Here is a 15572-nt window from a genome sequence, read left to right as displayed (position 1 = left end):
TGAGATATTAGTCGGAAATCATTTTTTCTAATGTTAGTAGCACTTTGACCTTGACCCAACTCCCTAAAAGCAATCTGAACCTTGCTCTAGGACGGTTGTAGTACTACCGGTATACGCACAGACAATGTAAATAGCACAGTTAAAATTTCTTTAATAAACATTCAGGACGTATAAACAAACTTGAATGCAATGGTTTAAGATTGGTATTTGAAAATAATGATATTACATGTTATTTGTAACTGAAACACGGGAAAGCGATGACTTAGATCTTACAGTGTGTGGATTCCAATATGTAGTGTTAGATAGAAAAGAAAAACTTAATGGCAGTACTCAAAATTCAGGTGGAGTGATCTTATATATTAGAGATTAGTTCAGATATGTGTATAATGCAACAAACTGATTAAGCTGGGAAAATAATCGATCTGAAGACTGATTTGTGTATGTTATATCATATCGGCAAAATAAAGCAGAAATGCACACTTTCATTTTTGGCCTGCCCCACCCACTTATTGTGGAAGGCCCTTAAGAATTAACATTTTTTTTAATAATATATTAAAAGTAGGCTATTTCCCTAAATCATGGAGAGAAAGCGATAGGGTGCCAATATACAAGAAAGGAAGTGTAGGTGAAGTTAGTAATTTTAGATGAGTAAATTTAGTGAGCGTTTTTGTGGATTATTCCAAGGAATTCAATAAATAGGCCAGATACGTGCTAATATATATATAGACCAGGTATGAGAGGGAAATTATTCAATATTATGAAGTCAATGTATAATGCTGTTGGCTCACGTGTTTAATTACAAGGTAATGCTTTAAATGTTTACTTGGTGTCAGGCAAGTTAAAAGTTTATAAAAAAAAGTCAATTTTCATGTGCTATGTATCTAAACGATTTAGAGGAAGAGTTCATAAGACAAAAGGTAGAAATGGCATTGATGTCAACACACTAAAAATATAGATCAAAAACCAAGATAGTTGTGTTTAGGAAAGGTGGTTGACTACCTAATATTTTTACTGCCGTTATGAAGGTAGTAATACTGATACTGTTAACAAATAATTAATCTGGGTATTAGTTTTACTATTGATGGTTTGTGTCAAAATACATGCAGTACATAAGCTGGTCAAGTCCAAAATGCTCTTTTCAAGTTGAAGAGATATCTATTTCATTGAACTTATATTTCTGTAGAACATATTTAAGATCTCTTGGAAATCACTTTGTATTTTATGGATGTGAGGTTTTACAGAGGCATTATGTGTAGAACGCATACATTCCGTTTTGCAAATCAATACTAAAAGTTAAGACATCAACAGGAATGATTTTGGGTTGGAAGATTATATTTTGTTTATCTACGTTAAGCATCCACTGTAAAATACTTTTTTTAAGTGATAGAATGTTGTGATAGAAAATGTATTATAAACAATGTGTATACAGCAATGTTACCTAATGTAAACGTAAGAAGAAAAAAGAATTATAAACTTCCACTAATTTACAGCAGGACTGTTATGCCTGTTGAGTTATTAATGATCAATAAAATATCCACATGAAAGAAAGCTCAAAGAATATAGTTTAAATAATACTTTTAACCTTATTTAACAGTAAATAGAACACTTCTTTCAATCAGCCTAGAGGATTTTGATTTTCGAGTTTGGGTTCTCCCACTTTTAAGTCGATTCTATATTCTATTATATTAGTATACTGTGTTTACATTGAATATCTAAATTAAAGAAATTGTACTTTTGTACTTTTTCATATAGATTCAACACATATATATTTACACTATTTACAAACCTCATTTTTATTAGGTTTGTAAATAGTGTAAGTTGTAACAATGTTACAAACTAATGCATTCTTTATAATATACATATCTATTTAATACTTTAGATTAGTTAGGTATTCGGAATAAGCTGGCTCACAATAACCAGATCATATCGATGACAAATACACGTATAATGCATAATTGTTCATTCAAACTTGATATTTGTATTCCATAGATCTATTCAAAAACTCAGTCTAAACTAGCTATTCATTATTGAAGTATGGTGCGTAAGTAATACCTTTCATAGATACAGTAAAGATATACTTCAGTATTGATATATTTAGAAAAGTTATTTTATTCTATAGATATAGCTTTTTAAACTGTGATTGGAATAAACACGTTTATGAATCTGGTCCGCCATACATGTATATATAAGCCGGTATATTACATTAATTTGACCACAGGTAATGTTGACCTATTTCAATTATGTTTTGTTTTGTATATTTCATTGAATAAACTTTCTTTTTCTACGAATATGTGTTAGGTCGCATAAATAAATGTTCTGCCCTTCAGCAGAGTTCATGAATCAGTTGTAAAGTTTAACTGCAAAGTTTTGCTTGCAAACAAATTGTCAATCAAAATACGTCAATGCTATTAAACAGAAACATATAAAAATAATGCACAATTGTTTGTAATGTTTGTTTAAAGATACAAGAGCAAACAAATTATCTTGAAATGTCATATCCGAAATATGTTTTGGCTTAATTATTGAGCATTTGTCAGATTTCGCGTTGACAATTTGTCTCAGCCAATGAGCTTGTATTCTACGCTCACACCGCATATTTTAATCAATAAGATCTAATTTCATGTCATATAACTATTATCTACTTGTCAATACTTCACAATCATAACGACCGCTTGACGGCGGTATTGGTATTATTTTGGAGGGACACATTTGTTTAAAACGTACGTATTAAGTTTTTGCATTCTACAAAGAATAACAAACTATGATGTTTAAACGCATTGTGTGGATGCTGGGCTTGGCTATATATTTACACGTATCATAAAAATATGTTAAACCAATTTCTAAATTGAATATTTATCTTTATATAATTTGCACAAACAGTGACTCTGAATTTAATACCGGGAGCCGTATTCATAAATTGACTTTCTTTTTGCATGCTGAATTTAACGAAAAAGTTAAATCGCTGTTTTTGTTGCATTGTATTTGTCGGCATTGGGTCTGTGGCATTTCTTAGCAAAAGAACTTTGGCTTCGTTTTAAATCAAGACAATTGCAACTCTGTATTTAATAAAAAATTCTTCAAAACATACCGAAGGAATTTGATTAAATAACTTTTTTAAGTTTAGTAACATAAAGTTTTGTTATGATTGTTTCGGTTCAGTCCTGGGAGCAATTGTTCATTAAATGCTATTGATAACATAATCTGTATATCGTTTACACTTCTGATCGAATCCTTCGTCAGAACAACACAGACCGTGGCAGTTAAATCAAAGAATCGCATATTTGTCTATAATGACATGAATTTTTTTTATAGTAGACTATTTTAAATCGTTAAGTGGAATAATATTACGCAAAAATCCTTGATTGGCATTACAGGTCATTTCATCTATTGTTCGCAATGTTTAAACGTCTATTGTAACAAAGAACATTTCCAAAACAGAACGAAAACATCCACATTCCACGACATTAATTTGTCCTAAAATTGTATATTTCATTGTAGATTTTAAGCAATATGATTAGTAATCCTCAGGATATATATTTGCAGAACCTGTTATCCAGTCCAGCTGTGCCTGGCGCTAAGAAACGGGAACAAGAGACATTAATTCTATTGTACATCACAGAAATGAGCAACAGGAACATGTACTTTTGTTGAAACATATACTACACCGACGGACAACGGGGAACCTACGCTCGTAATCATATCATATCAGTCCAAAACTTAAGATATGGGTACGAAAATCTAAAATGCGTAAGATTGGTTTTGTGTTATAAGTACAAGAGGCCTTTTACACAAGGGGTCGAGGGCCCGTTCAACTGAAATGTTTAATTTTAATGCTTTTGAATGCGCTTCCAGAATGTAGTTTTAGTTTTGTTTTCAAATATACTTCAGGTAAATTATTCGGCAAACGGGGGGTTTACCATCTAAACCATGATAATCCGGCGTTTACAAGACCAGAATTCACGAATACACTTGAACAAAGACCCATAAGTATGACTTCGATACGCCGCAACAGAAAACGGGACACTGGTAATACTCGTGGACCAGTACATACAGATTCAACTGGTGATGAGGTTAAAGGATCTGCAGAGTTCGAAAAGTGTGTAGAATGTATCAAAGCTGTGCCCGTTATCTCACATGATGAAATTGATGTCGGTGATCATATTACTTTTTCTAGAAGAATGTATGATCACCACGGGATTGTGACAGAAAAGCTAGGTACAAAAAAGATCAAAATCATTGAAGCAACGAAAGCACGTGCAGGGGCAGGGTCTTCTTTCTGGGGTAAAGCTTTTATCGAGGAAAATTTGAAGACGCTTGATTTCGTAAACGATAGAATTAATGTTGTTGTTTATCAAAATCGCGTGTTTACAAAGGCAGAGGTAGCAAGGCGGGCGAAGGCATATTATCTAAAGCAAACGGAAACACGTGATTTTAACTACAATATTTTTAAAAATAATTGTGAACATTTTGCGACGAGATGCGTTACCGACAAGGCATTCAGCATACAAGTAGTGAAAGTTCGGATGGTGGATTTTGATGGAATAAGCGATGAAAGAATGCGCAATGAGAAACTATTCGAAATGAAATATATATGCGGAAGATGTTATGAGATTAACAAACGTCTCCTGTGCGTAAGCATTACACCGATTAAATTAGTAGATGACGTAAAGGCTGGTGACGTCATCAGATATTTGTACTATAAATTACCGCACGATGCAGTTGTTTTGGAAACTAAGGGCGCTTGCAAAACATCAGTCAGACTAACTATTGTGCATTACGCTGACTTTGGGTTTCGCAGGTTCAGAACGATAATAGAAGAAACGATAACCATACGGTTCGACGGCAGTTGCAGAGTACTACAATACGGGCCGCCGCAATACGAAGTGTTTCCCCCAGAAAAGGTTGTTGAGAGGGCTAAATCCCGTATCGGTGAAAAATGCTTTGTGTCCTTTTCGAATAACTCGAGTCATTTCTCGCGCTGGTGTAAGCTGCCACGAAAACGGAGACAATCAGAAACCGATACTCCGGACGATCACTCGATCATTAATTCCGATCACTTGTGAGGATAAGATATGTTCGGATGCATGTATGTAATAATGTTCTGCAAAGTGTCCTTTTCGAATGACTCGAGGCATTCTCGCGCTGGTGTAAGCTGCCACGAAAACGGAGTCAATCAAGAGTACAATAATGTTAACTGGTTATTACTGAGAATAAAGCGTGTTTTAGCACATGTTTTGCCTTAGTGTTGGACTTTGATCAAAGCCAGCAGTATGTCAATCCTGACGTACTTTAAGTATCCTATGAACTTCTAAAAAGGAGCTATGTCTTGCATTAAAACAAGATGCTCGACAGGAATAATTATTAGAAACAATTTTGAAGATTTAAAGTAATGATTGCCTGGTACTCTTTTTTAGAACTACGGGACACGACTCGACTCCAAACAGGAACTTAATATGATTGTTTTACTTTCAAAATATATTGCGTTTAAAGCTGCACTCTCACAGATTGAACGTTTTGACAACTTTTTTATTTTTTGTCTTGGAACGAGCCAATTTTTGCGAAAATCCATGGAAACCAGTTATATAAGACTGCTGACAAAAAATAGATCACCGATGTTAATATTTTATTTTAAAAATTGATGTTTTATGCATTTTTTTTAAAACCGTTAGTAACGGTTTAAGTCATAAAACATCAATTTTCGAACGGAAATATGAATATCTACGGTCTAAAAAATTTTCAGCAGTCTTTTATCACTGGTTTGCAGATATTTACGCAAAAATTTGCGCATTCCAAGCCAAAAAATAAAAAAGTTGTAAAAAGTAATTCTGTGAGAGTGCAGCTTTAAGTTGATGTTGGTGTAACAAAAAAGTAACCATTATAGAATAATTACTGGACATCATTGTTTCATTCTTCTATTCGCTGAAAATAAGTGTATTGTATTGTATTGTACATATGTTTGTAGTACAGATACAGTTGTTAACATTGTGATATAGCTAAACCTATCTATAAATAATTAAATATGCTTCGCCATACATGTATACATAAGCTATGGTATTATGTTATGTAATAATTTGATCAAGGGTCATATTGGCCTATTTCAAATATGTAGTGTGTTGTATGTTGCTTTTGAATAAAACTTTCTTCTTCTTCTTCTTCTTCTTCGTCTTCTTCTTCTTCTTCTTCTTCTTCTTCTTCTTCTTCTTCTTCTTCTTCTTCTTCTTCTTCTTCTATGTTTGTAGTAGGACCCTGGTCATTATTCTATGGGGGACGGGGTTATTATAAATGTGTTACACCGGCGCAGCATAGGCTTTCTAAGACCTTATCAACAAAGTTGACCACAACCAATTTAATTTGACACCATACTCTTCCTTAACCTGAAAAAGGCGACGCTTTCTTAACTTTATTTCCATGTTACACATTAAATTTCTTAAACGAAGAAAAACAACTTAGCTGTCCATTTCATCATATTTATTTTTGTTCATTTACATTTAAAAGGTTTGGAATGTTTGGCGAGACTCCCCTTTCACATATATAAATATCTGGGCCAAATTGACCACAGCACAAATTATTTAGGCCCAAATGGCCATAGCGCAAAAAAACTAATTTTGGGCCCACTTGACCCAAAATGAATTTTGAAATAAAATGGTCCGAAAATGTTGACCCGATTAAAGGCCAACTGGTCACCTGCCAAACTTTGGCGTCTTCCATGGCGACCTACCCCAAAGCCTCAGGGTTGAAAATAAGCAATCAATTATTGCAGCAGTTAAACAATACAATTTAGTTCAGCTCAGCAAATATGCAAATCAGTATCAACTATCAATTACAAGTATTCATTCTTTAGCAAATGTAAGTGAATTCCGTCACGGAAAAGCAATGTTCGGAAAACACTTTAAAATGGTTAATGATAAATTTGCTTAAGATTTGGATAGAAAAGGTGCTGCCGAGCGCTAACCAATAGAAGTATGGCGTACTTAGTACAACGGGTATTGACGCGGTGTTCAACGTACAAAACCCTTTCAACAAAAGCAATGTATCATGATAATTTACACATTCTGCTTAGGAGACACAAAATACATTTTTTCATATAGTCTATGGGAGCCTCGCCGGACTTGGATTCTTCGGGGTATTCGTCTGGCAACTTCTAATGGCCGTTGCGCACATTGAACTTTCTGCACTGGGTCGCCAGCTTCCCCGGTTTTACGTCATTCAATAGAGCGATGGTAATGGTAAAACTGAAATATTCGAACAACACAACAGAAGAGAGCAACTATTTACATCGAAAAATGATAATATAATGCGTTTTATGCTAATGTTTGTATATAACGCGTACCGCTCGGCTGCCTAAAATATGCAGGGGGGTAGGGTGGGTTTTTTTAAATGACGATGAAATTAATTCCATAACTTTTAACACACATTGTACTGACGATGGCTTGATTCGAAAGAAAGCTTAACCACAAAGGATTATTACTTGTAAAGCGAGAATTTACTTGACCAATAGAAATTTAGAAGAGCGATAAACAACTCATGCGAATTGACCCTACGTTGACCTTCGGTTAATAACAACTAACATTTCGCTTGTTGATAACCTCGGTTACTCGACATGAGTAACCGGAATTATCAACAAAGTTGACCAAAACCAATTTAATTTGACACCAAACTCTTCCTAAACCTGAAAAAGGCGACGCTTTCTTAACTTTATTTCCATGTTACACATTAAATTTCTTAAACGAAGAAAAACAACTTAGCTGTCCATTTCATCATATTTATTTTTGTTCATTTACATTTAAAAGGTTTAGAATGTTTGGCGAGACTCCCCTTTCACATATATAAATATCTGGGCCAAATTGACCACAGCACAAATTATTTAGGCCCAAATGGCCATAGCGCAAAAAACTAATTTTGGGCCCACTTGACCCAAAATGAATTTTGAAATAAAATGGTCCGAAAATGTTGACCCGATTAAAGGCCAACTGGTCACCTGCCAAACTTTGGCGTCTTCCATGGCGACCTACCCCAAAGCCTCAGGGTTGAAAATAAGCAATCAATTATTGCAGCAGTTAAACAATACAATTTAGTTCAGCTCAGCAAATATGCAAATCAGTATCAACTATCAATTACAAGTATTCATTCTTTAGCAAATGTAAGTGAATTCCGTCACGGAAAAGCAATGTTCGGAAAGCACTTTAAAATGGTTAATGATAAATTTGCTTAAGATTTGGATAGAAAAGGTGCTGCCGAGCGCCAATGTGAAGCGAAGATAATCTGAGCTGAACTCCCCAAAGAACAAATTTGGGGCGGCAGCACAAGGGGAGCCCCGCCTTCTTGATACGAGATGGTAGCTTTCAATATGATCCGCATTATTCTACTAAGCAGCAGTTCGTATATAACTGTTATATTTCAGGCAAAGTGAGTTTTAGCTTAGCGTGTTTCTGATACAAATTGCCAAATTTTGGTTGAATAACTCGTTGCCATCTTCTGTTAAATGGACGCCATCTTGCAATAGATACTTGGTTGAAATATTGTGGGCCAAGAAGCACCCCCCTTTCTTTGAAATGTAATTTTTGCAGAAGCTGTTCAGGCGCCTTTTAGCGTTATACATAGCAATGTGATTTTTTGAATAGCGCCATGTTAATCTAGGTAAACTTTGCGAGAACACAACTATGGTACCAGGTAAGATGTTGCCAATATTATCTACCAGCATCTTAAAATGCTTTATAAACTCAGAAATTTTTATCCTTCCAATATCATTCCCGCCGCAATGCATAATGATCATGGCTGGTGGCTGGCACATGTTTACGCGTTTCAGAAGTTTTTCTTTCCATTTCCTTAATGCCTATGCCCCCGTAACCCTGCCACCACAACTTGCATGACTCCATTTTCAAGTTAGGATCAGACATCCACGCATGCATGAACGCGTTCCTGACGATAGATGACCCCACAACCCATACATGCTTAGGAGAACCTAAATATGAAAGAATATACAAACAAACTTAAAAATTGTTTCCGATCAATTGAAAGTAATCAACGATATGAGAGAAATGATCAAATCATAGGTACTGCGAATTCTAATGAAACAGTATAAATGTACTATTAAAACCCATAAAACTTCTTCACATGCCAGATAGTAGTGCAGCCTAGCGGTTATTACTACACACTAAATTAAAACGTTAATTTAAACAGGGCAATGACTGTGTGTTGCCGGTTTTGATGTATGATTTATAAGCCTCTGACTTCCATCGACCCGCGGCCTTAATAATGTCAACAGGGCAGCCTACCAAAGCGGCGGTTGTTGCTGCACCTATTCTAAATGAATGTGTATTATATTTTGAATACTCAATGTTTAATGTAGAGAGGCACTTTTTCAATATAGCTGAAAATTGACCGCGTGTCAATGGTTTGCCATCCAGATGACAGAGCAAGGGGCCTCTGATTTTGGGCCGTCTAGCAATAAACTGCCTCATGGCAAACACAGGGCATGTATTCTTAGTAGCCTTCGGGATTTTTATACTATGGCCACGGGATGTTTGGTCTGTTTTGGAACCCCTTATATTCACAATGAGAGCATTTTCTGGCGAGGCCAAAAACACGTCATCAATTGCAACTACCCTATTTGTTACCTCTTGTTTTGTAACAGTGATTTCACCCACTCGGAAAAAGCAAAAAAAAAGCTTAGCTAAAAGCAGCGGATAACAACTGACTTTCATAATGATTGGTGGTAACAAAAGGTAATACTCCAATTATTTTTTCTAGCAAGCCCAACGTTATAGGTAGCCTTGTTCTAGAGGGCGGTTTGCCTTTTTGGATGCCATTAAGTATACGATTAACAATGTAATTTTCTGTGGCGTCTGGGTAACCGAAAAGCTTGCATTGGCATCCGACCGCACATTTGTAGGGCTTAATGGTATTGTATGTTAGCTTTTCTAAAGAAAGGTATGACAAAAACATGACAATATGATCGACCTCCGGTGGCCAAGTATCCGGGTAAATCCCGAAACCTTTTAAGCCCTACATTATATGACTCCAGTGTGTTAACTGACAATGACGACGATATTAGTCGTCTACTTTCATTTCTGAGATCAGCGACAGAAAATTTTCTGGCAGTTGTTCTTGGCGAGTAGCTAAAGGTGCTAGCCGGTGGAATCTCTGCCACTATTTGCGTGAAATGGAATCAGCAATTTCGTTTGCATGTGTATCAATGTGCATTGCCTTAAAGAAAATATTAAACTGCATGCATTTCAAAACAAATCTTCTCACTAGCTTCATGACCCGCTTTGACTTTGCTGTTTGCTTGTTTATTATAGAGACTAGCGCTAAATTATCTATACGAAAAATGATTCGCTTATTTGCCAACAGCGGCGCCCACAAGTAAACGGCTAAAACAACTGGGACCATTTCGAGAAATGTGATGTCCTTCATGACATTATCTTTTATCCAGTGCTTGGGCCATTGAAAGAAAGCCCACTTGCCGTTGAAAAAACACCCACAGCCCAACTCAGCGCTACCCGCACTGTCGGTAAAGAGTTGCAAGTTTTCATTTTCATACCAATCCTTTTCAGAAATGGGACAAAGGCCGTTAAATTCTGACAAAAAACTAAGCCACATAAGAAAGTCTTCGCGCATGTCTTGCGTTATCCTTAATTTGTAAAATTTAATTTCCAATCCAGACATAGAGTCATAAAAGCGCCGTAAAAAAGCTCTACTCGAGCTTAGCTTGGCCAAAGAAAACAATTTTCCTACCAATGACTGAAGATCACCTAATGTGATTTTTTTCTTTTTAACATAACGTGACAGCAAGGACTTCAATTCCTCAATTTTAACGAGTGGGATCCTTATAATAACTTTGCAAGAGTCGATCTAAAGGCCAAGGAATATTAAAACAGTTGTGGGTCCTACGCTTTTCTCTTCATTTATCGGGACACCAATTCCGTTGCAAATTGTATGAAATTTTTTTAGTAATATACCACAATCGTTTGTTTCATCGGGCCCGCCAAAAATAAAATCGTCTAGATAGTGGTCAAGAGATGGTAATCCTGATAATGTTTTTACAAGCCAATGAAAATGATAAATGTTGAGAAAACCTCAAAATAGAAAGGGGCGCAGCTGACACCGAAAGGAAGATTAAGGTCGATGTATATTGCCCCTTGTACTTTCATTCCCAGTAAGTTAAAATCACACGGATTAATAGGCGATAGCCGAAATGCTGATTTTATGTCTCTTTTAGCCAATAAGCAATTTGGGCCTAAATCGAGAATCATATCAACCACCTTATCGAATGACGTATACGACACAGTTTTAATTTCATCTTTAATACCCCCATTTATACCACCGGTTTTTCTCGGAAAGCTGATATGGGTAATAAGACGGTGCCCTCCGTCCGATTTTGGGACGAGCCCTAATGGCGAAATATGGAGATCGGAAAAGGGTAGCTCAGTGAAAGGCCCTGCCATTCTGCCTGCTTGAATTTTTTTATTAATTTTATCTAAAACAATTGCCGGATTAACTTCAGCGGACTTTAGATTTTTTGAGTCAAAGAATTTCCGCTCTCCATAGTATCCTAGCTCGAAACCATGTTTAAAACCATTTTCTAATAACTTTGCGTGCTCTCTATTTGGGTATTGTAAAAGAAAAACCGATAATTGTTCAACATTAATAGGTGAGTAGCCAGGGGATTTTAACTTTTGATATTCAATAACGTGGTCTGCCTGATTGGGGGAAGCGATAGTACTGCTTAAAGGCGGAGCGGAAGTAACCGCGGTTGAAAGCGAGCCGCGCGTGGTAGGCTGCGCCACGGAACTGTGCTGGGCCACTGTTGTGACTAAAGCCTCTTCCATTTGAAGCACAGTACCTAGAAGGGTGATGAGTGTTACATATCAGGCAAGAATGTTGATATTTGCATGCTGTGTTGTAACATTGCCTGTAATTATAATCAAAACATTTGGTGGAATTTGTTTTCCTACATTATTCACGACAGCGAGTGACGGGCCCATAGACAAAAGCCACAACTCATTGTCAATTTTACTAAATGAAAAGCTCAATGGGTCAAATGAGAGGCGCATTCTAAATTGCTGGTCATATTCGAGCCAGCCAAGTCCAGCAAATTTCTTAGCTGCCAGCCTTATATCTCGCCCGTATTTCAGCAACTCGTGGGTTTTATTAGGGTGAGCGGTTAAGAATAAAGAGCCATATACAAAAAAGGCGTCGGTCCATTGTTCAATGTTTGATATTTTGGACGTATTTGGTTTGGCTCTAAGCGCAATTTCGCCGTTCGGGCCTATTGATAATTGTTTCACATCATCTAGAGCGCTTACGGGTTTATCTTGGTCTAATAATTGAGCAAAATCGACGTAGCTACCAGAAATAATCTTAGATTTAATGGAAGCCGACACTGAGTCTCCCAAATGGCTGTGTTTGCTTGGCGACATATACATGGTTGCATCCTGCTCTAAAGGTACATTAACTATGGGGGTTATACCTTGCTCACAATGTGCCTGATTCACCAAGGGCGTAGTAAACTCCGGGCTCTGGCTTTGGGCGGCCTGCACGTCCGAATACCTCATGGGTAGCGCGTCGCTGTATGATGTGGCACTAAATGTCGCGGCGCTTGTCGGTGCTCCTGACGGCTGAGCCACGTGGCTGGCAGGCGGTGCGTTCATGGTGTTCACCTGTGTGCACGTGGACTGTGTCCCTGTTACCGGCGTGGCCGTCTCGAACCTGGCGCGCTTTGCCGTCCGCAGCTCGTGTATGATATCGCGAAGATCCGTCTCAGACATGTCTTGTACTGACGATGGCTTGATTCGAAAGAAAGCTTAACCACAAAGGATTATTACTTGTAAAGCGAGAATTTACTTGACCAATATAAATTTAGAAGAGCGATAAACAACTCATGCGAATTGACCCTACGTTGACCTTCGGTTAATAACAACTAACATTTCACTTGTTGATAACCTCGGTTACTCGACATGAGTAACCGGAATTATTTTTCCTAGATCATATTCTTCCCACCTGGGAAAAAAGGATCCTAAACTTCACAGCTGAGAAAAATAAGATCTAATTTGTCACACATTTCGAACATATATGTCACAGCTCCTGGGAAATTTGTGATCGAAGCCGGCTTTTTAAACTTTAAGAATTGGTGGTGGTGGTGGTGGTGGTGGTGTTATTATTGTTGTAAAATTATTTTATTATTATTATTATTATTATACAATAATAATAATAATAATAATAATAATAATAATAATAATAATAATATTATTATTATTATTATTATTATTATTATTATTATTTTATTTCTTTTATAATTCCTTTTTTAATATTATCAAACAGCAATGTCATCGACAAAATCTGTGAAGAACATGATTCTCTTGCTTACCACCATCATATATGTCACATTTTGAAACTGTGAAGAATATGATCTTGGAATAATAAGGTCCTACAGGCTTTCTGATGTTATATTTGCTATTATTATAAAGACATCAGATCCCAATGATGGTACTAGAATATACGTGGGTAAGCCAAGCCCGATGCATAATACCGACATGTTTATATCCAGTGATTTGTGGAATTTAAATGTTTGCTGAATTAAAATAAAACAATGCTTTCTTTTGTCTGAAATATCATTGTGATCTTAAAATAGAGCCTTTTAAAGTTATGTTCGAATTAAATGCCCGGTTACCCACGTATTGTATTTGGTTAATGGTTCAGAATTTGTAATCTGAATAAAATGATCAAAATGCGTTATAAATACAAGTTTTTGCAATGTGTGGTTTTCCTCTTTATTTCTTTGTAATTGAGCGTGATGAAATCATATCTGCTACCCGTCCGAGCCAAAATACCCAGTTTATACTATGTACGTGAAGTTAGCGGCCTAGCGGCCTAGCGGCGTGAAGTTAGCGGCCTAGCGGCGTGAAGTTAGCGGCCTAGCGGCGTGAAGTAAGCGGCCTAGCGGCGTGAAGTTGGCGGCCTAGCGGCCTAGAGGCCTTGCGGCCTAATTATTTTTTCTATTTCCAAGCAATTGTTCATGCGTTTTTTTTTAAAAATAATGATAAATCAAAGTTTTTTATTCATATAGTTACATAGCGGCCTTAAATTGTTATCTATTTAGAATATTTTTTTACCTTTTATTCTAAAATAATTTTAAATTAACTGTTTTATGCACAAATTATCACTTTGAAGTGTTTTTCAACTTTTTTTCAAAAAAGTCGATCAAGCACTTCAGCGACCTAGCGGCCTAGCGGCGTGAAATTAGCGGCCTGGCGGCCTAGTGGCCTCAATTGAATCCTATTTTCAAAGCATGTATACATGCATTTTCTTCTAAAACAATGACATTTTAACTGTTTTTATGCACACATTAACACATTGAAGCTATTATCAACATTTTTTTTCAAAAACGTCGATAAAGCAGTCAGCTAATTCAGAGCATTAAACATGCCTGTTCTTCTAAAACAATGATGTATTTACTGTTTTTATGCACAAATTATCACTCTGAAGCGATTTTCTTTCTTTTTTTCAAAACAAGTCGATCGATAACTTCAGCGGCCTAGCGGCCTAGCGGCCTAGCGGCGTGAAGTTAGCGCCCTAAAATGGTTTCCTATTTCAAAGCATGTATACATGCATTTTCTTCTAAAACAATGACATATTAACTGTTTGAATGCACAAATCAACACTTTGAAGCTATAAGCGATAATCAACATATTTTTTTTCAAAAAGTCGATCAAGCAGTCAGCTATTTCAAAGCATTAAACATGCCTGATCTTCTAAAACAATGATATATTTACTGTTTTTATGCACACATTATCACTCTGAAGCGTTTTTTATTTATTTTTCAAAAAAGTCGATCGAGCACTTCAGCGGCCTAGCGGCGTGAAGTTAGCGGCCTGGCGTCCTAGCGGCCTAAAATGGTTTCCTATTTCAAAGTATGTATACATGCATTTTCTTCTAAAACAATGACATATTAACTGTTTGAATGCACAAATTAACACTTTGAAGCTATTAGCGATAATCAACATATTTTTTCAAAATAAGTCGATTAAGCAGTCAGCTATTTCAAAGCATTAAACATGCCTGATCTTCTAAAACAATGATATATTTACTGTTTTTATGCACAAATTATCACTCTGAACCGTTTTTCAACTTTTTTTCAAAAAAGTCGATCGAGCACTTTAGCGGCCTAGCGGCGTGAAGTTAGCGGCCTGGCGGCCTAGCGGCCTAAAATGGTTTCCTATTTCAAAGCATGTATACATGCCTTTTCTTCCAAAACAATGAATTATTAACTGTTTGAATGCAATATTAACACTTTGAAGCTATTAGCGATAGTCAACATATTTTTTTCAAAAAAGTCGATTAAGCAGTCAGCTATTTCAAAGCATTAAACATGCCTGTTCTTCTTAAACAATGATACATTTACTGTTTTTTGCACAAATTATCACTCTGAACCGTTTTTCAACTTTTTTTTCAAAAAAGTCGATCGAGCACTTCAGCGGCCTAGCGGCGTGAAGTTAGCGGCCTGGCGGCCTAGCGGCCTAAAATGGTTTCCTATTTCAAAGCATGTATACATGCCTTTTCTTCCAAAACAA

The 15572-nt window shown here is 36.4% G+C and overlaps 1 protein-coding gene across 5 annotated transcripts; it reads left to right on the top strand.

Moving 5' to 3' along the window:
* The first annotated feature begins 270 nt into the window (after positions 1 to 270).
* On the top strand, positions 271 to 6308 carry LOC128213705 (uncharacterized). Of its 5 annotated transcripts, none has more exons than XM_052919720.1 (3): positions 271 to 341; positions 3544 to 3728; positions 3889 to 6308. In XM_052919720.1, the coding sequence occupies exons 2-3, from the start codon at positions 3725 to 3727 to the stop codon at positions 5061 to 5063; spliced, it is 1179 nt and encodes a 392-aa protein (XP_052775680.1). In that variant the 5' UTR covers positions 271 to 341; positions 3544 to 3724; the 3' UTR covers positions 5064 to 6308. The 5 variants fall into 5 exon arrangements, with proteins under 5 accessions (XP_052775680.1, XP_052775679.1, XP_052775678.1 ...); XM_052919719.1 differs by lacking the exon at positions 271 to 341 and adding an exon at positions 1880 to 2037; XM_052919718.1 differs by lacking the exon at positions 271 to 341 and adding an exon at positions 2061 to 2218.
* The last annotated feature ends 9264 nt before the right edge of the window (positions 6309 to 15572 follow it).

The sequence above is a fragment of the Mya arenaria genome, chromosome 13 (assembly GCF_026914265.1).
Source record: "Mya arenaria isolate MELC-2E11 chromosome 13, ASM2691426v1".
NCBI lineage: Eukaryota > Metazoa > Mollusca > Bivalvia > Myida > Myidae > Mya > Mya arenaria.
This window is presented reverse-complemented; position numbering and strand designations above follow the sequence as displayed.